This window comes from Lytechinus pictus, chromosome 6, assembly GCF_037042905.1.
Source record: "Lytechinus pictus isolate F3 Inbred chromosome 6, Lp3.0, whole genome shotgun sequence".
NCBI lineage: Eukaryota > Metazoa > Echinodermata > Echinoidea > Temnopleuroida > Toxopneustidae > Lytechinus > Lytechinus pictus.
The window spans coordinates 1,615,065-1,637,692 of record NC_087250.1 but is presented as its reverse complement, the minus strand read 5'-3'; the positions used below and the strand labels follow the sequence as shown (position 1 = coordinate 1,637,692).

General features: G+C 35.3%; 1 protein-coding gene across 1 annotated transcript; it reads left to right on the top strand.

Annotated features, from left to right (window-relative positions):
- The first annotated feature begins 3,589 nt into the window (after positions 1-3,589).
- On the top strand, positions 3,590-12,744 carry LOC129263068 (uncharacterized). The gene is made up of 3 exons (XM_064100666.1): positions 3,590-3,759; positions 6,078-6,174; positions 6,674-12,744. The coding sequence occupies exon 3, from the start codon at positions 6,959-6,961 to the stop codon at positions 8,507-8,509; it is 1,551 nt and encodes a 516-aa protein (XP_063956736.1). The 5' UTR covers positions 3,590-3,759; positions 6,078-6,174; positions 6,674-6,958; the 3' UTR covers positions 8,510-12,744.
- The last annotated feature ends 9,884 nt before the right edge of the window (positions 12,745-22,628 follow it).

The following is a 22,628-nucleotide window of genomic DNA, read 5'->3' as shown; positions in this document are numbered from 1 at the left end:
TTATTGTTGAGCACGAGAAACGTATTGGGAATACCCAATTTAGTCACCGTTTCACAAAAGTTTACAGTCAATCGTAAAATTGCCATGGCATAACAAGATCATGGTTGAATGTACATAATTGTTCATAATAATCACAATGAACCAACCAGAATCAATATTTACAATGAGAAATTGATTGTAAACTTGTGTGTTACGGGGCCCTGATCGTAGATGTTGTACATTGGACTCTGTTGTTAAATCACTTCTTTATGATTGAATGCAGACATACATTAAATCTCGTTTGATTTGTTCAATAATATATGAAGACTTGTGAACGATTTTAAAAAATAGAACTACACTGATCGGATTCATATTGTGACTGAGGTATATGTTATATGTATTATATGAAAGCGATCAAATTTTACGAGCAACATTTATTGCAATGTGATATGACTGATCGTAAGATTGATTTTATTTCATTATGTTACAAGACACTGCCGTTGGTTATTGATGAGAGGGTACAAAGAAGCAGAGCGAGTGAGAGAGAGCTAGTGCATTGATTAAACAGAGGGGCAGAGATAGTTTGTTAAAGACGATTGATTTGAGAGAGTGTGTGGGTGTGTTTGTGTGTAAGGGAGTAGAGTGAGAGGGGAGAGTGCAATGGTTATACAGAGAGAAAGAGATAGCTTGTGAGAAAAGATGATTGATTTGAGATAGTTTGGGTGTGTGTGTGGGGCGGGGAAGGAAAACAAAAGAGGAAATATAAAGATGAAGAACAGAGATGGCGAAGGGGAATGGAGGTGTATTAGAATGGAGAGAGAGAGAGTGTGTGTGTGTATGTGGGTGTGTGAGGGGGGGAGAAGGGAGAACAAGAGGAAATATAAAGATGACGAACAGAGATGGCGAAGGGGTATGGAGGGGTATTAGAATGACGCTTTCTACAACACAGAAATTATTTTAACATTTTATTACAAGTCAAATCACAAAGGACAGCTGAGGGGTTATTGTCGAAAGAGATGGGATGAAAAAGAGATAGACGAATGATTTAGCAGAGAGAGACAATGTTTATGTGAGGGTGTGTGTGTGTGTGAATGGAGGATGGATTACAAAAGAAGGAGAGATATAGATGGAGGACAGAGATGAGGGGTAGAGAATGGAAGAAAGTTAATACAATGGAGAGAGAAAAGAGTTTGAGTGGGTGTGTGCGCGGGTACTTGTGTGTGTGATAGGGTGGGAGGAATATTGATGTCAAATTTCAAATTTGAAACAAAACGAGTCAACATAAAAGAAGTTTGTCAATTAGTTCAAGAGGACAACGTTCTAAAGAGTGAAGGCTTGTTTACGGTCAAAATGTCCACCATCCTTATCTTAATACATTGAATTAATCCTGTCATTTGTTAGCCATAGAGAAGGTCAGAATTGAATTCTTATTAAAGTATTAAGCCTGGATAGAGGGTCTTACCATGATATGGTGAAATTCAACACAAAATAATATCACTTGAACAAGTGCAGGTCAACAGCAATTCAAAAGTTTTTATTTTGGTCGCTGCTTCTCCCCCCCCCCATGTATTTAATACAAGATGCAATCAAATTTCCAACAGGATTGGAAAGGTATATTAGTTAAGATGGAATCATTAAAATGAAGTTTTTTTATTCACCACGTAGCTCTTTTATCACATCCGCTTTTATTGTAATAAATTTTTAACCAGTTTAAACTGAAGCAGTTACTAGAACCTACTAGAACAGTTACTCTGCTCTGGTTCTCATGTAAATGCACCTACATACATGACATATGCGTTCATTATACACTCACTGTTCCTTTCTTACTTTATGGAATTTAAAACATTTCGAATGCTGGCTCACCTTCCTTATGTCTCTCTTTTCCCCGTTTAATAAACATTCTTTTGCTTTAAATCATATTTATATTCATATATTCACAACAAGCACCGAAGCACGCCCTCATCGATACATCTATTGTGAAGCTCATACCAGCTCCAATCATATGACCAGTGAAAAGGGTGTGATTGGGACGTTTCCCAAGGGGCCTGGAAATGATTGTTAAAGAGTTATTATTTTTACATTTAAAGAGCAAAGACTGATATAAAATATAAGATGATTTAGATTAAATTTCTATATTTCGGCATACCCGCTTGAATTCAAGTTGATGCTTGTTGCCTATAGGTACTAGTAATACACAACACACCATAGACAAATCCCTGGGGTGAGGTGATTCAGCACTACCAGTGCCCCGCCTTTCCTATCGCCACTTCACCGTACACATGGGACAATGCCATGTACCGATTATACAATCCACGTTTATTTCCTATTTTGCTGGTGTAATGTCAAATATTTCATTAGTTTGTTATCTCACTCCCTGCCTCTTTCTCTCTCCTTTTTTTCTCTTCTCCCTTTCTCTGCTTAATTCTTTATGAAGTGTTCAATGTTTAGGAAGTTCCTTGTGTCTCTCCTTTCATTCCCTTTTTATAAATATTCCTGTGCTTTGATTCATATTCATGTTAATCTATTCACAAGAAACACTGAAGCACGTTTCTCATCGATGCTCCCATCGTGGCTGATAACTCCTCCAATCAGAAACGCTCTAATCATGTGACCTCTGTTGAATCATGACGTTTACCCATTTTGCCTATGATATAGTGCGTCCCACAAAAAAGGAAGCCCGTTTTCAGTTCTTACAATCAAAATGAATATTTTTTTTTCATTATGAATTTGATACTCATGTCGAGAGTGGAATCTCATCTCTCATTTTGAAATCCACAGCTTAGCAAATCTCTTACGCATGGCAGATTACAAAATATTGAGGAATATCAGAAACGATTTGCACAAAAACCTACGTGTGAAACTGAATCCACTCTCATTTCAGGGATCATTTGAGAAAAACTTAACAGAGAATTAAAAAAAGAATGATAATGAGCCAGTCGTCAAATATGCGCGGTCGTCTTATCACCAACGATGTTGTCCAATTTTTCTGCGTAATCTGGATTTGACATTAAAATTTCAAACTCGTCTTGCTCATTAATGCACGAGGTGTTCGGTTCATATTAGGTATCAATATAAAGAGGAATCGTTGAATTATTTGATGATGTAATATAAGACTTTTTTGCCTTTGAATTGAAAAGACACGGGAATCCAGGGGGGGGGGGTTGGGGGCGTACTGTATATGAGGTGTGAAAAAGACCTCGTCAGATGCCGAAAATATACTTACCGTTTCTTTCTTACTTTGGGAAATGTCAGATATTTCATAGATTGGTTCTCTCTCTGTCTCTTTCCTTATCTCTTCTCCTCAATCTAACTGCTATACTCATTACTGTCACTGTCTCTCTTTCCCCTTCTCTTTATTCTAATTCATATTCATATCAATCTATTCAGAAGAATTATTGAAGTTCATCCCCTGTCGACGCTCCCACCATGAAGCTATTATTCTCATGTTCCATGCAATCATGTGACTACTGACAAATATTTGATTGTGACATTCCTCTCAATTCATATTTGATATTTATTCAACTCACTGTAGTACAGCCTAGCCATGTGTGAAAAATTACCCCCGAAATAAGGGAATTACCACTGCGTAATCCATAGACGTGTAACGACATTGATCATGTATACACGCCATCTTGTCACACAGCTTAGATGTCGTTCAACTCATCGATATCCCAAGTTTATATAAAGTTTAAAAGTAACGTTAAAAAAGATTCATTCTTTCCAAGAGATCATCATAGAAGGTGACGTCATAATACATAAAAGAGGATCAATAAAAACAAGGTGAGTTATAAAGGTCGATACACCCTACAACGTCATTTTATCGGTTGTTATCGAGGAAATAAACAATATTTTACATAAGTATTGAGAACGATCAGTTTATCTGTCTCAATTTCCATGCATTGTATGTTCTACTGTTTTTCGTATAAGCCCGCTAGTTTGTATCTGATACATATTACGTTGTATTATGTTTGAATTGAAATAAAGAGTGAATATCATTTCATCATATTTGTGCCAAAAGAAACAATCCCCAAATTCATGCGATAAGAATAGACACTCCTACAACATGTACAACATCTACTTCGATTCTGTATAAAATTTTAATACATTTTGTTCGTCTTGTTACCCGCAAAAGAGTTTATTGATCATCTTGAGTATTATCTAGCTGATTGGTTAATTCATGAAAATGTTTGTTTTAATACTTGATGAAATGATTTTGTACCTAACTGAGGAGGATCTCCTCTAACTAGTGGCTTCTCCACATTGTGTCGTTGATGGCGGTATACCAATGATCATGAGAAAATGATACTTCATAAAATGCTCTTCTGAGAGAACGATATTGGCCGGAATTTATATTTATAGTCTGTTTGGAACATTAAGAGACTAAAAGTAAAGAATTGTCCATGGGATAGAGGAAACGCTCTTGTAGTTTAGGTTTTCAGATGAGTATTTTGTTTCCCTTATCAATCTTGGTGATCTCTAGGAAGAATACGGCTCTTATCTTATTATATTGAGTACTTATGAATATGTGTAGTGTTATAATTCCAAACTATAGCTGATTTGTAAGTAATGTCTGCAGATGCATGTTTTTTTTAATATCAGTTAAAAGGGATATGACTTCTTCTTGCTCATCTCTTCCTTTCCTTTATAGTGCGTATAAAAGGTTTCCACTTAGGGGAATAAAAATGATACTAATATATTCATGTTATCCTGAAGCTTTTTCCACAATTAAAAATTGGTACAAGTCTCTTTAATAGAATGACGATATAACTGCTTAAAAAAATGTGCTTGAGTGAGCACCACTTACTTTTGAAAAGTTCGTGAAAAATTATTTGCGCAGAAATTAGAAATAGTTATATGGATAAAGGTAAACATTGATCGTGAAGAGAACATTGACTTTATAAGAATAGTAGTTTGAAAATATGTTTTACTTTTTTAAATTTTATTCCTTGCCCGATAGTTCATAGAGCGCCAATGCGCCCCTGTCCCCCACACACCGAGGTCATTATAATGGCAACTGGCTTTTCACGGAGATGTGATTCAGATGAAATGGCTTGGTATGATTTTCGTTCTCTTAATCATTGTCATGCTCGAAAAAAGTGTCGAGAAACAAGAATTAAAATGAAAAATGAAATGAAAACTCATGCACTAAAAATGATAGCTTAGTAAAAAATGCTGGAAATATCTCAAATATTTTTTTGGCGTTTACATTCATATATTTCCTCAGATCCAGCTGGAACAAAAAGGGTAATGGTTGTGCTTACCTCGGGTAAAAAATGTTAGTTTGTTAGCAACATTGTCACAGAACGTTCAAATGTATCCTTAAATTCATTTGACTGAAAATGCAAAAAAAAAAAGAGAAATGAACCGCACGGTCAGTTTGTTTTCGCCCTTTTTTTATTGGCACAGCGTGGAAAATGAGCATGGAAAGTGCTGAATTTAGTGTAACATTCTGTCAAATTATCTTTTTACATTTGAAAGATGAGACACAACCCCAACAATATATGTTAACAGATTACCCACCAAGTTGTGTCTTTTTCAAAGTGTAAACTATTTATTGATACACACTGTAAAAGCAAGAGAATATCCGTTATAAAAAAAACGGAGCTACCAAGCGCAAACTTCAATTCGTGAGCCATGATCGGGGTAGATGGGGAGGGGGGGGGGGTGGGTATGATACATTCCACATCTTGTAGTCACATTTTAAAGTGTTAATGCCTACTCGACTAACATATTTATAGTTTTAAAAATAACGGAGAAACTGAATTTTTAAACTTGACAATATTTTTTGAAAACTGGTAGGACTATAATATGCAACTGATGGTATATGCGTGTGCAACATGTCTCCCAGTAACAAAATAAGCAAAGATGATCTTACTTATAAAATCAAAAGTCACTCCAATTTTCTCATTCTTTGTGAAAAAACCTTGAGTAAATCACCTTACATTCATTTCGTAAGGTAATAACAACCAGACGGTCGGGAGATTTATATTAACAAAGCCATGCCGAGAAGGGTTTCGTAGTTGTATTATTCCCTATTTTCATTGTAATATTTGTCTGACATTATTCTTTTTATTCTATTCAATTCATATCATTTTCAGCCTGGAGTAAACTTTCAACCTTCTGCTGCATAAGTAACCACGCCATCTTCGGCAAATATTAGGTGAATAAGGCATCTTGGAGAGCTTACCACAACAGGTAGTATGTCAAACTGTGAGAAACAAATGTTTTCTCATTTTATCACAACATTCAGAAATATTTGTTCTTGTAATTTATGTCATCGCTAATTTAAATCTTTCAAGATTAAAAAGAAAAAAAAATCACAATAAAGTCATTTGCCAACGTAAGGAGAGAAGTCGTTTCTATGACTTATTATTTATCTCTGTCTCTCTCTCACTCTTTCTCTCTTTTTCTAACTTTTTCATCCTACTCTCCCTTTATCTCTTCCCTATTCTTACTCTCATTCTTATTTATTCTTTTTTTTCTATTTTTAACCGCTACTCTGTCTCACTCCCTCCACCTCTACCCCCCTTATTCAATTCACCCCTATCTCTGTTTGCATTCTCTCTCCCCCTCCAGTCTAACTCTCCCTCTTTATAAATCTTTACCACTCCATCTACTCTCTCACTCTCTCTCTCTCTCTCTATCTATCTATCTTCCCTTTTTTAAATATGTTTTTGTATTCCATTTTCATCAGATCACTACTCTGATTACCATGGCAACTAACTTCACCCTAGACCAACAATGTGAAGGAAATGAGTGTCAATCAATCACAGATGTGACGTACTACGTGTAGGAGAAGAAGAGACTCTGTGATGACTGCGCCTCAAAAGAAGGATGCGTCGCAAGAGTTAAAAGAGGTGTACCAAATATTTATTGTGAAGAACATGATGAAAAGGTAAAATTATATTGTAAAAGTCATGGTAAACCGTTGTGTGCTTTTTGTGCATTAGATCATTTAGACCCATGTGTGCGACAAAATATGGATGTCGCAATTGGAGACCTTCAAGCAAATCTTACAAGTATAAAAGAAAAAGGGCGGGACAAATTAAAAGAAGGTCGTCTTTATGAAGGTGAAATTGACCAATGCACGAAAGACACAGACACACATCTACAAGCTTTGACAGATGAAGTTAATTCCATAATCAAGGATGCGATCAATTTAGATAAAGTCAAGGAGAAGATGGAGGCTGACAAAATCAACCAAGAATTTGATGATCAGAATCAAGTACTTCAAGAGGAGATTATGAAGATCAATGAGAAGATTAGAAAGAACAATGAAGAGAGGGAGAAACAACTTGAATTAATCCATACAAATGCACAGATTAGACAAAGACACATGGACAGTAAGAAGATTGGTCTTCATAGAGACATTGATAACATTGTTAAAGAGAAGGATAGGAAGATCAGAGAGTTGATGAAATCATTACAGGATGACACAAAAACAATAGAGAATGCAATACAAACCATAGATACAGTACTAGAAGACGATAAAAACATTGTTAAAGATGGTCATAGTGTGAACATGTCAGTGAGTGATAAACTAAAGAAACCACTTTATAAGAATGATGTGAAACAAATCACTGATAGAATATCATGTGTGAGGTTTGTGAAGAGTGTTGGGAGAGAAAAGTATGATGGTAGGATTGGTGGGTATGATGGCGAGTGGATGCTTAGTGATACAATCAGTGTCAAAGATAAAATCACATACCCAATTATTGTGGGTTGCATAGATGAATGTAATGTGATCATCAATGGCATAGTCTCAGGTAGCCCGCATACATACATGTTAGATATTAACACTAACCACATCCAGAGAGTGATAACGGGTACTAATACATCATTGGTAATCTCCTGTGCATTACTGAATGGTGGCAATATAGTGTGTGGTAGACGCTATAAAGGTTGTACAGGGGACAGTTTGACTGGATGCATCAGTGTGTATGACAGACAATGGATGCGCATCAATGACGTCACAATACAAAGAAACACAACGCACGATACCTCATCGGTGCATGTAGCTGTTGACCGTGATGGGATGATCATCGCTGCTGAGAGGGGTCAGTCTATTATATACGTCATCAACCCAGCTGATAGTAAGATCGTGAATACCATCACATGTAAACAGGATGTAGTGATGCGAGGTGTGCTATCATCAGGTCACATCATCGCTCAACCTTACCCTCTTGGTAAGAGAGTACTAATCATAGACAGACAGGGTGGTCAAAGGGAAATCCCCCACAATGATGACATCTATAATGTCAGTGTTGATCCTATAACAGATGACATGTACGTTGTGACATTAGACGACGAGTACAAGACATGTATGATTGATCAGGTGATGATTGAGAATGAAGTGAAGAAGAGAAGAGTGACGTCATTCCCTCTATCAACTAGAATGACTGATCAATGGACTGTGGTGCATAGGCGATATCACCTTTTCTTATCTCGTGTAATGATCTCATCATCAGGCAAGATAATTACTTCTGATGGAGACAGTATTCTCGTCTTCGAAAAGCGGCTCACATTCTAAACGATGATATGTCGGATCATTCACTATGATGAATATGAGACACACTGACCAGAATAATACCATCTTTGGATAATTGAAATATCTGTAGCAGTGAGGCCTATTATGACCTAATAACTCTGATCTATTTAAAACATCACGGTTAACAATAGGCATTTCTAAAAAAAATAATAAACCCCAAAACTCCCGTATCAAAGAACATGTATCATGCATGTGGAAATGGGTTTCTATATCATTGGTTGAAAATATTATTGGCGAGGTCATATTGCATAAAATATGACGAGCCGTCATCATCATCAAGCCTACACGCCACGATGGATTTCCTTTAGAAAGTATTGCTTTGCAAAATGTATAATACATCTTGTAATACTTATTTTCACAACTTATATTACGACTAATACTACAGTTTTGTTATATAATACCTTTGTATATTTTGACATTCTGATACCGATGTGAATGCAGAAATAAAAGGAAATCAAAATAAATAAAGTCATAGTGGCATAATGCCATATTTTATATTTCCATATTTTCTGGTATTTGAAAGATAGATAACCAAACACACTTCCGATTTGAAGGTGCAGACATTGATCAGATTCTACTGAGTGCAGTGGCTGAACAACTTAATTAAAGAATGTACAAGAATCCATAGATTTATCGTAAAATTTAACAAAGAGATATAAATCAATACAGATTAATCATTTTCTCTCAATTGGACTGGTAATCCTCACTTAGCGAATGAAATATGCATTCTTTTTATGGACAAGGTTTAAATTACTTCCATAAAAATGTGCCATGAGCCTGTCAGACTTCTAATTTAAACATTGGTGTCACATTTCTGTTTCAATCTCATCTGTTTCACTTGCCATCCTAATAGCAATTAGGTTTCTATCAGCGAACAAACTAAGAGCAAAACACTAACAAGACTGATTGGAATACGATTCAATGTAGATTTATTAATTTTGGCCTTTTAAGTGCAAACATAAGGGACCCCGTCGTATAAAAAATATTCACTTTTAGCCCAAATATTGGCCAAGAGCGTTTTTCTTAAATATGTTTTCCTTTTAGCATCATTCTTTTATCAAATAAACTAAGAAATATAATACAAGGTTTCATGAATTCAACGGTGTATATAAAGTAAATAACGTATAAGATTAAGGGAACTTGGCGCGCCAAGTCGACTGCTAATTGCAAATACAGATATGGAACATAAATATGCACAATACTTATTAAAGGGGGACACATGGATATTTCACATGCTTATGTTATGTTGCATGGTTGACTGGCATGGAGAGAGAGAGAGAGTGCGGGGGCTAATAGGAAGATAAATGTAAGATGATTGGACAGAAAGAAAGGAGGGAGAAGATGATGAGTAGAATCTGTTTCAACAATATACATCGATCCCTTAATATACTGTATAGTCATGTCTATGTGTAGTAGGTCAATTGAGTTTGCTAAAACCGTTACTGAGAGGGTTAAAAGTTGTGCATTGTTTTTTCAATAGAATGTTTATTCGAGAAAAAAATTCTATATTTTGACATAATTCATATACTGAGAAACCAGTGAACTAACACTTGATAAAGTTATGATAAAATCATTGTATTTACACGAAATATATTCAGCCATTTTTTAAACAACCTTTATGAAAGGCAGACCCACTATGTACAGTATAACTGAAAATGGTGAATTTTAAAATAACAGTTTGCTTTTGGATATTTGTTTTCAATCAGACCATTAACAATAATGATCAATATCAGAATCATGTAAAATAAATGTTTATTCATCTTGGCCTTATTTACATAAAGAATTGTAAGCCTTGCGTAAGAAATATTTTGTTTTGAAATGTAGTACTGTAAATAGTTCAGTTTTTTTTATAGTTATGAAACTATCATTATGTAATAAGAATTCGTCTTTGATTGATGTTGATGGTTCCATAGCAAAATCAAACTGCAAATTGGTTCAATCTTTTATGCACAATATAAACATATATTTGGGAAATTATGTGTATTTCTCTTATACATGAGACTTAAGTGATTTTTGTTTTAACATAAGGTTTATATATTATACCTTATTCTTTATATTCATGATACCATACTGCTCAATATGGTGACAATGATGATGATGATGATGATAATGATGATGATGACGATGGTGATGGTGATGATGATGATGATAATGATGATGATGATCGTGATGATGATAATGATGAAGATGACGATGGTGATGGTGATGGTGATGGTGATGATGAAGATGATGATGATGATGATGATGATGATGATCGTGGTGATGACGATGAAAATGATGATGATGACGATGGAGATAATATTGATAATAATGGTGACGGCAAAGAATACAGTGACTAGTATAAGAATTTTAATCTGTTATTTAAAGATAAAAGATAACTGTACAAATAATGTTGTTATCGATTGTATTTTATAAACTTGTCGTGGCCGAGGGGTCTAAGGCGCCTGGCTATACATTGAAAGTCCGGGGTTCGATCCCAGGCCGCGGTACCTATACCCGTGAGCAAGGCATTCAATCTAAAATTCTCTTTTATCCTGCTTTCAAATAGATGGAAATGCTTTGTGCATTATTGGTAACTAGGTGTGCACTTGTTTAAAAAAAAATAGGTGAACGGTAAAGAACAATATGCGCGTAGAAATTTTGAATTAATTCATTCTTAATTCTGTTAATAATATTAATGCTATTTTTTGTCGGTGAGATTATTATTCTTCTCCAATGGTTTTAGTTTGTACGTGTCCAATGATTTGATATGATGAAAACCATGTTACATAACCTCATACTCTTTCAATTTGGTAGAAATCATAATGCTTGTTTTTTTTACAGTGAGTTTAATTGAAAACAGTTCATTCAATAATAACTTTGCAACTTTGACACTCTTTCGTCCTCAGCGAAGTGCAGAGATCACTTGGTAAAAAACTTGTTTAAAAAATTGTTTTAAAATCATCATATCGTATCTCCTTATCAAATATGAGAAAGAATTATCAAATGATTATATAATGTGTTAATGTTATGTCCAACGTTTCATGTTAAGCCCTTAATGTATAATTTCTTATGATAAGCGCATGATGTAAGTAATATTATTCCTTACACTCTAAAAAAGGTTTACCCAATATTGGGTAAAATGGTAACATGCATGTTGGTTGGGTAAAAAGATACCCAGTATGGTGTCAATTTAACGCAATGTTGCGTTGAAATAACCCAATATGGGGTAAAAAAATACCCAGCAAACATGCATGTTGCCTTTCTACCTAATAGTGGGTAAAATTTTACTCAGTGTTTTTAGAGTGTAATGAGATATATTCTCTAATAAAAAGGAAGTACAGTAGTGCTAAAAAAAATAGTGAACCCACCAGAAAATGAACATATATATTTGAAAGTGTTCAAATTCTGTCATCGTTTGAAATATTTTATTGTGCAGTTAGGTGACAAAATAAAACGTAATATAGTTTGGTTAACAATCCATATGCACCAGTCCACTTTCTGGTGTGGTTTACTTACTTTTAAGCACCACTGAATATTTAATCGACATGAATCGTAAATTAGAAAATTCATTTCAGTTTATTTATGAGGTAGGTTTGTGAGTCGCTGGCCATTTAAGATACAAACTAGGAGAAATTGTTTTATTCAATGTATTTCCGCCCAACATTGAATGATATATTTCTCGTTTGTTTCTAGCCTTTCAGAGAACCTACATGGCGTCAAAAGAATTTCAACTTGAATAACTTCTATTATTTTCTTTCTCACTCTGATTCATTTGCGCGTAATCTATTGCCTTTGGGAATGGTGGCTTCATATCACAGTAGTTTTGCCTTTTTGTCAATGTGTATTTTGAGCAAGCTGATTTCGAACAATAATTGAGAGCAATTGTTCACAGTCTGTGAGCAAGAGAAACGTATTGGGAAATCCAATTCGGTCATCATTTCACACAAAAATATGCGATCAATCGTAAGTGGCAATGGCAAATCAAGATCATGGTTGAAGGTACATAATTGTTCAGAATAATTAGAATGAACTGACCCGAATCAAAACTTACAATGAGATATTGATCGTAAATGTGTGTGTGTTACGAGGTCCTGATCGTAGTTGTACATTGGACTCTGTTGTTAAATCACTTCTTTATGGCTGAATGCAGACACACATTAATTCTCGTTTGCTTTGTTCCATGATATCTGTAAACTTGTGAATATTTGTAAATAATAAGATCGGCTTCACATTAACTTTGTGTCTGAGGTATATGTGATATTTGGTGTATGTACATGAAAGCAATCAGTTTTACGAGCAACATTTACTGCAATGTGATGTGATGTGACTGAAGACACTATTATTGGCTATTAATGAGAGTGGTGAGCTGAGTGAGCGGGTTAAGTGCACTGTTTTATGGTCATCCGTGGATAGCTCTATGATCATTAATATCACATTTTATACAGAGGGAAAGAGAGAGAGAGGGGGAATGAAGAAGAGAAGGATGATTGATTTGAGAGATACATAGTGTTTGTGTGAGTGTGTGTTTATGTGTGTGTTGAAGAGGAAGTCCACAAGAGTGACAGATATAGATGAAGGACAGAGATGCGAGGAAGAGGAAATGGGAAAATGTTACTAGAGTATAGAGAGAGTGTGGCGTGTGAGAAAAACGTGGATGGAGTTCACAAGAGAGATAGATGTAGATGGAGGACAGAGATACAAGGACGGGGGAGGGGAGAATGTTAATTCAGTGAGTATCAAAAAAGGTTACACTTGGAAAACAATCCTGTAAAATTATACATTTGTAATATCCTGAAGATTTATCCACATTTTAACATTGGTACAGATCCATTTAAGCAAATGACGGTATAATTGTTGAAAAATATGTCCTCTTGGGTGAGCACTACTTACTTTTGAAAAGTTAGTGAAAATGATTTGCGCAGAACTTTGAAACAGTTATGCGAATAAAAGTAGACCTTAATCGTGGAGAACATGTGGTATTTAGCAAGTAAAAATCATTTGAAGATATATCTTGCCTTGTTTAACTTGTTTCCTTGCCCAAAACACTTCAAAAGTGCATTGCCCCCACCCCTCTCCCCCTCACACCGAGGCCAACGTGACGATATTTGCTTTACACTGAGCTGTGATTTACATGAAATGGCGTAGGCTTTATTTTTTTGGTTAATCATTTTCAAGCTCGGGAAAAGTGTGGAGAAACAAGTATTAAATGAAAAGGAAATCTAAACCCACATTAAATGATAAAAACTTCGTGAAAATGCTGGAGATGTCTGATATAAACTTTTGTTCAGATACAAGATACAGGAATGGAAAGATAAGGTATGTGTGTGTGTGAGGGTGTGTGTGTGTGTGTGTGTGTGTGAGAGAGAGAGAGAGAAAGGGGGGGGGGGGGGGAGAAAAGATGGATCTAGTCCACAAGAGAGATAGATGTAGATGGAGGACACAGATGCAACGAGGGGGATGTGTGTGCTTAACTGACGAAACCTTTTATAAAACTGGTTCCTATGCTATGACATTGTTATTCCACTTCTGCGGATGGTTCGTAATTTGATATGGTTCAACCGGTGATTTTATAATGAATAAAAGTGAATTATCAATCAGCCCATTTCATAAAGACGATCCATTATGATATAACTTCACTATTTTTGAAACTATACCATAGAAACTTTGATTGCAATTGGCTGCTGATCGTTGTCACCTTGGCTAGTTATTACCATGATACAGTTTTAACTCTCTGTAAGAAATGACCCTCCATTCATCGTTGATCTGGGGTTCGTTTCATAAAGCTGTTGGTTTTTTTTTTTTGTTTACTTTGTTATGATTTATTATTCTTTGTGTTGTTTATATATTGCACGATCTCTTTGAAAACTAACCACTGGCTGCTCGAGGGCTTTTTACCGTGTTTAAATAAATCAAATCATGCATAGATCTGCTTCATCAAAATAATGCAAACAAATTTTAAATTGTCATAATTCGATTATTCCTTGACTGATTCCGATGAAATTTTCAGAGTTTTGTTCTTGTCTGATTTTACTTTATATGTTCAAATTTCATTATTGTCAGCCTGGAGTACCTTTGGAAATGTCATCAGATGGGTGCGATAGCTCAGGAGGTGCTAAATAGCTCATTAGATAGAGCGGGGGTTTCGTATTCCGGTGACCCGGGTTCGCTTCCAACTTGATGGGCTAGTTTAGTGCCCTTTGCTAAGGCATTTAAATCTTCATTACCGTCGGTCCTCTGGTTGCTCGCTTACAAGCGTTCATGCTTTCTTAGCGATAAAAAAATCACTACCAAACCACTAACCGCCCTTTCACACAGTACCAAAATCGTAATTTGAATGATGACTCCAGCGAAAAATAATTCCAATGACGACTTTTTTAGAACGTGTGTAACCAAAGTAGAATCACGAACGCTAATCACAATCATGAATTCAAATGACGAATTTTTAGCCCGTGTGTAACCAAACTAGAATCACGAACGCTATTAATGATATATGCAATTCATAAGGCGCCAAATCCATTAAAAATATAATGCTCAAGGCGCACAGGTGAAAAAGTGAGAAGAGTGAGAAAAAATAGCATATATAGAGGTAAAAAACAATATTGGTTAATCATGTGTATGCAGCATTGTACAAGTATTTTTTCATTTTTTTTTAAAATAATTCTACAGACTTGGTGTCACGGATAACAAGAGGAAGAGAGTTCCAGAGTGAAGGACCCGCATGTATGAAAGCCCTATCCCCCATTTTGATGTACATTTGGGAACAAACAGAAATCCTGAGTTTTGGGACCGTAAGGATCGAGAAGGGGTATATCTATTAATGAGAGTGATATTGTACTGTGGAGCGGTGTCGTGAACACAGTGATAAACAAGCAAAAGAATTTTGAATATTACACGATCCCTAATTTGCAACCAGTGCAGATCTTTAAGTACAGGGATGATGTGGCTTGATTTGGTACTCAATGATATTATACGAGCAGCAGCATTCTGAAGTTTCTGTAAAGATGTTAATTGAGATTTGGGAAGGTTGAACAGTAGGGCATTGCCAAAATCAAGTCTAGATGATATTAAAGCATGTACAATCTTCTCTGTAGCACTACGGGTCAGGTATTTACGTATGAAACCAAGGTTACGTAACTGGTAACGGACAGATTTGCAAACATGTTGAATATGAGAAGACATAGTCATGCTTGAATCAAGGAACACGCCAAGATTACGACAAGCTTGAGATACGGCAATATTATGACCTGCAATGTTAATAGATGTAACAGTTATTTTAGACAACTGACTCTTCGAACCGAACAATAAGAATTCACATTTAGCAAGATTTAACTTCAAAGAATGTGAACTTAACTAAGTATGAACATCTCTTACACATCTTTCAATATTGTAAATCGCGCCAGCGGCTGAATGGGCCTTGAAGGATACAAAAATCTGGATATCGTCTGCGTAAATATGATAATGCAGAGAGTAATTCCGGAAAACGTTTTTCAGTCCTATCAGGTATAATGAGAAGAGGACCGGCCCGCCCACAGAGCCTTGCGGAACACCACAGGTCAGAGGTAAAAACTCAGAAGAACATCCATTGATCATGACTGCTTGTGAATGACATGACAAATATGACCTGAACCACTCTAAGGCTCTACCTTTTACTCCGAGAGATTTAAGATAATTCAACAAAACATTATGGTTAACAGTGTCGAAGGCAGAAGACAGATCGAAGAGTATCATGGCAGTCACCTTTCCTACCTCCATTTCATGGAGAATGGAACTACTACATTAAGAAGGAGAGTCTCTACACTGTGGTGGGGACGGTAGGCAGATTGAAATGGATCGAGTAGGTTATTTCAAGACAGTAGTCTGTTAATCTAGCAAAAACTATTCTTTCAAGCAATTTAAACAAAAATGGAAGGTTGGAGACAGGGCGATAGTAAGACAGAATTTCTGGATCAAGATTAGGCTTTTTAAGTACAGGAATGATGTGGGCAGTTTTCAGCACAGAAGGAACATTCACAATCATGAATTCAAATTCTACTCTGGAGGTGGTTTCCAGTTAAGTTTCACGTGTAAAAGGCTTGACCTCCAAAACCTACTTTTGGGGCGGAGCTTACCTTACCTTTTAAGCACTTCCGTAGATAATACAATTGCCATGCACTCATATCGCTGTTTCTTTTTTGCGATGCGGTGCTTTGATTGGGTTTGATTAACAAGTCACCAATGATACAATACCGCCTTCGCTAAAAAAAAATAGAATTCAAATCACAGTTTTCGAGCGAGAGTGTGAGTGGTGGGATTCTAAAGACGAATTGCAATAATCATTACGATGATGATTCAAGATTCTCGTGTGAAAAGTCCCTAAATGAACTTGTGAACTAAGCACTTCATCCGGGTTTGGCCACCCGCTTCACGATTGTCATCTCTAGTCGATCGTATACTTCTGTTTCAAGCTCTGGTGGCTCGTCACCTACAGGAGAGTTTCGTTAATATTTTTTTGAAATATGGGTACTGCCATCAATAAGGGGCCTACGTGTACTTTGTGACCTGTTTATTTTGGCCCTAAAATCAGTCAACATTAGATATGATCTTATTGAGAAAGTCCTTTCAGAATAAGAATAAACCAAATATATGGATATGTGTAAAGCTATAGGCCTACAACGTGTCTTAGGCTTACAACGTGTCAAAACATTGAATGATTATTCCAATACCATTCCATTGGGAGTGAAGATGAGGTAGAGATATTATGCCCAATAGGGAGTTACAATAAAATTAAACCATAAAAAAAATCCCCATACTGGTCAACTGCCGGGAAAAATGTGTTTCTCATATAATGGGGGACACCAAACTGCAAAATTCACATTTATGCACAGCAAAAACTGTGGTGTTAACCGGTGTACATAAAGGACCACACCAGTTATTTTACTCCGGTGTTAGTTTAACATCTATAGGTGTTAGTACAACACCTTTGGTTGTTACATTTACACTCTTTGGTGTTATGTCCAATCTCTAGGGTGTAATTTTAACACCTCAGGGTGTGGTCCTCTATTAACACCAACTGGTGTCATATTTAACACCACAGTTTTTACAGTGTGCACTCCAGAACAAGTTAACATGGTTAAGTTTAGGCCCTAATGTTTATGTTCATTTCACAAAGAGTGGTCATAATGCAGGTCAGTGATCATCAAAATACTTGTTCTTAGAATACAATATGCCGGAAAAATTATTTTGATTGTTTCACGTGTAAGTGGGGACACCAAAATATTGAGTCACTTATTGCTTATTGAAGCACTCAGTTGCTAAGTATACTGAGTTACTGACCTAATAGAGGCATTTTAAGGACAGTGCCATTAAACGGATATGTATCTCCCCGTGTATCTCACTGATCAAATAATTAAAAAGGGACACTATAAGCAATTTTTTGTAATCATGATACGTAACTTTCTCTCTTAACAAACAATGCGAGCGCGAAGCGGGAGCTAAAATTTTTGTGTATATTGACCCCAAACAGGGATATTTTAAGGACTGTATTTTAGGAATCCATTGAGAGTATAATACCTCACCATATAGTCATCTAATGCGAGTGTCAAGCGCTGGTTGATTTTGTTAGAATTGCATCTAAACCCGTGAAGCACTTATAGTCTTTGTAATCATGATGAACATACGCATCTCACTAATCAAATATTGCGAGTGTGAAGCGCGAGCTGAAAACTATGGAAATTCAGACCTTTGGGGAGCATTCTAAGGCTTGTTTGTAGGAATTCACTAAGACAATACGTATTTCACTAACCAAATGATTTTCTATATATTTAGATCAGAAAAAGGGACATTTAAAGGACTGATTTTAGGAATTCACGAAGAGCAGACATATCTCACTAATCCACTTATAGCACTTATAGTCTTTGTAATCATGATGAACATACGCATCTCACTAATCAAATATTGCGAGTGTGAAGCGCGAGCTGAAAACTATGGAAATTCAGACCTTTGGGGAGCATTCTAAGGCTTGTTTGTAGGAATTCACTAAGACAATACGTATTTCACTAACCAAATGATTTTCTATATATTTAGATCAGAAAAAGGGACATTTAAAGGACTGATTTTAGGAATTCACGAAGAGCAGACATATCTCACTAATCCACTTATAGCACTTATAGTCTTTGTAATCATGATGAACATACGCATCTCACTAATCAAATATTGCGAGTGTGAAGCGCGAGCTGAAAACTGGAAATTCAGACCTTTGGGGAGCATTCTAAGGCTTGTTTGTAGGAATTCACTAAGACAATACGTATTTCACTAACCAAATGATTTTCTATATATTTAGATCAGAAAAAGGGACATTTAAAGGACTGATTTTAGGAATTCACGAAGAGCAGACATATCTCACTAATCCACTAATGCGAATGCGGATAGGCAAAATTTCATATTAAGACCTTAAAAAGGGGCAATTACGTTAATTATTTATGAAAAAGAACAGTACAAGACAAAATAACATAATAACATACTAACATAATAAGAAAATGCCCCCCCCCCCCCCGTAGTTACGCCATTTTCTTCATGAATTCCTAAAACCAGTCCTTAAAATGTCCCTTTTTCTGATCTGAATATCAAAAATTTTCAGCTCGCGCTTTGCGTTCGCATCATTTGGTTGGTGAAATACGTATGGTCTTAGTGAATTCCTACAAATAAGCTTTAGAATTTTCAGGTCTGAATTTCCTAAATTTTCAGCTCGCGCTTCGCACTCGCAATATCTGATTAGTGAGATGCGGATGATAATCATGATTACAATGACTACAAAAAGTGCTTAATGGGTATAGATGTAATTCCAACAAAATCAACAAGCGCTTAGCACTCGCATTAGATGACTATTGTGAGATATGTATATTCTTAACGTATTCCTAAAAAATAGTCATAACAATGTCTTTGTTTGGGGTAAATTTGTACAAAAATTTAACCACTAAGTGAGCAGTGACTAAAATATTTTGTTCGTTTTATGACTTTTGTTAGTTCATTGCACCCTTGACTTTTTTATGTTTTAACCCCAGTTTAAGACTGTAGTCTAGTATATTAACAATGAATGAAAATGTCTCAAATTTTTGCCTGAAAAACGATGATTTTTACTTTTTTCCCATCAAATTGTATGTAGTAATTTACTGTGGGAGACAAAATTTTATTTCTATCAATGCAATATACATGTATACATGTATATCTTAAAATGAAAGTTGAGACCAGGGGACCTTTTCATCAACATTTTTGTCTGACAAGTTGTCAGATCTGACATCTTTCCTTGATTCTGATTGGCTCAGAGGCGCTGTTACTATAGTAACTGTCGGATAAAATGGGACTTGTCGGATAAAACGTCCGACAAGTCCTTTCATGAAACGCCCCTCAGGTTTGTACTTTCTTTGTAATGGCTTGATAACGTCACTGAAGACGATATTTGCTAGTGAGTCCCTACGCCAGTTCCTCTTCCTCTCCAAGGTCAATGCTCTGTCGTCCCCAGTGTCATTCAATATGTCCTTGCCGGTCCCTGCACACACCTTTTCAGTCATTCGGAACGTCAGCTGCTTCTTCTCATGTAATCTAAACCTGCTAAAAGACATTTCTTGATCATCTGGTTAACCTTTAAAAAAAAAAAATTCTCTTCTCCCATCTATCACATTTTTCCCTTCTCGTTGATAATCAAATTCCACCTTTCTTGAATAACATGAAATACAATTGCTCATTGCACTTGGTGGATTTTTTTTTCGTCTCCTCCTAATTTCATTAGAGGTCTAGACCACCCCAAAGTAATATTGATTGAATCAAAAGAGAAAATCAAACAAGAATAACACTGAAAGTTTCATCAAAATCAGATGTAAAATAAGAAAGTTATGACATTTTAAAGTTTTGCAATATTTTTTCACAAAACAGTTAAATGCACAACTTGGTGACATGCAATTAATGAGAGAGTCGATGATGTCCCTCTCTCGCTATTTCTTCTGTTTTTGTTGTTTGAATTATACAATATTATTTTTTTATACTTATTTGGCAGTTGGGACCAACCTAATATGAACCATACAAAGATAAAACAATTTAATTCCACATATTCAGGAAGGGTGAATTGTTTCACAGGAGAATGAGGAGAAAATTAGAAGTTTTCATATAATAAAATATAAAAGAAATACTGAGTGAGTGATGTCATCAGTCCCCTTGTTTACGTACTGTTGGTAAAAGTATATCCCAATCTTTTCCTCAAATTGTATGTGTAAATTGGAAAAATCCCTCCTGTATTTACAAATTTGAAATAGAATATTTAAAAGAGGAGAAAATCCTTTAACATTTACTTCATTTAGATAAAACAAGTAATATTGATGTACTAGGATTTGATTCAAGATTACTTCAAATAGCAGCACCATATATTCATAAATCCTTAACCCAAATTTTTTATCTAAGTATAAAATGTGGTGATGTACCAGAAGATTGGAAATTGGCAAGAACAACTCCAATCTATAAAGGGAAAGGCCCAAGGAATGAAGAAGCAAATTTTCGCCCAATATCTGTACTTAGTCATATCTCTAAAATAATAGAAAAGGAAATTCAAGAGCAATTGCTCCGATATCTCCTTAAACACAATCTCATCAATACTGAACAGCGTGCGTTCCTACCACACCACTCAACGACTACGTGTCTCCACAGAGTCATTGATGAATTCCTTGATGCATTTAATGAAAAAGAAAAAATAGGAGCATGTCTTTTAGATATATCGAAATGTTTCGATTGTGTAGACCATGAGATTCTACTATTTAAGATGCAACAATATGGTAAAGTAGGAAATATGCTTAAGTGGTTCACATGTTACCTTAAAAATAGAAATCAGTTTGTTTTTTCACAAGGAAAGCTTTCTGCCAAGAAAGAACTTTTTGTAGGGGTACATCAAGGGGGAGTTCTTGCTCCCACGCTTTTCTTGCTGTTTATAAATGATATATCACAATCAATTAAGTCTGGTGTTATAGCAATTCATGCTGATGATGTTATTATATTTGAGACTGGTAAAGATGTTGAGACAATAACTTCAAAATTGCAATCAAATATGGATTCTCTTAATGACTGGTATAAACTTAACCATTTAAAGATAAATGTCGACAAAATAAAATGTATGTTTTAAAAAACACGCTCCCATGATGTAATGAAAATATTTATTGATGGGATTGAAATTGAGCAAGTTAAGTCAATTCGTTATTTAGGGGTTTTAATACATGAAAATCTTAAATGGGACATTCACGTCAATAACTTATGCAAATCCATTGGATTCAAGATCCGTTCCCTTGGAAAATTAAGAACATTTTTAAGTCTTTCATTATTAAACACCCTTTATAAATTTACAATACAACCTTGCATCGATTATGGACTACCTATTTGGGGAAATACTACTGATAAAAACAAAAGCAAAATGTATAGATTACAAAAAAGAGCTGCACGTTTCTAACTGGAAACTTTGATCAAAATATTTCTCTTAAAACACTTGTAAAAAACCTAACCTGGACTGATATGGATGAACGAAAAGAATTCTTTCTTGCCACACAAATGTTTAAATGTATACATGGATTAGCCCCTCCCCAACTTTGTAATGACATTGAAATGGTATGTGACCGACATAATTACCATACAAGAAATAATGATAGCCTTAACGTAGTTGCACCCGCTGTTCACCTTTCAGATTTTCCGATGCCAAACGATGGAACGACATACCCAATAATATTCAAAATGCACAAACTTTCGAAACATTTAAATTGATTTATAAGAAGTTTTATTTCAATAATTAATATTATATGCTTTTTGTTCCATTTTACTTTATTTTTCTCGTTTTGAATTGTGTTAATGATTTGGGATATCAAATATGTTGGAACGAATAATTTTTATGTAATATAATTCGTACTCTTAGTAAATAAGCTTCCATTACTTAACTTGGCGATATTTATTTTGTAAAATCTTATACTTAAATCTAGTATGATATGCTCAAAGATAATTATATCCTTAATTTCCTTCATAAATCTTGTGGAATTTTGTATTTACTATGTCAATGATATCATACATCTTAATTTATATTTCACAGCTATTGTTTTGTCTACAGGATAGTCTTCAC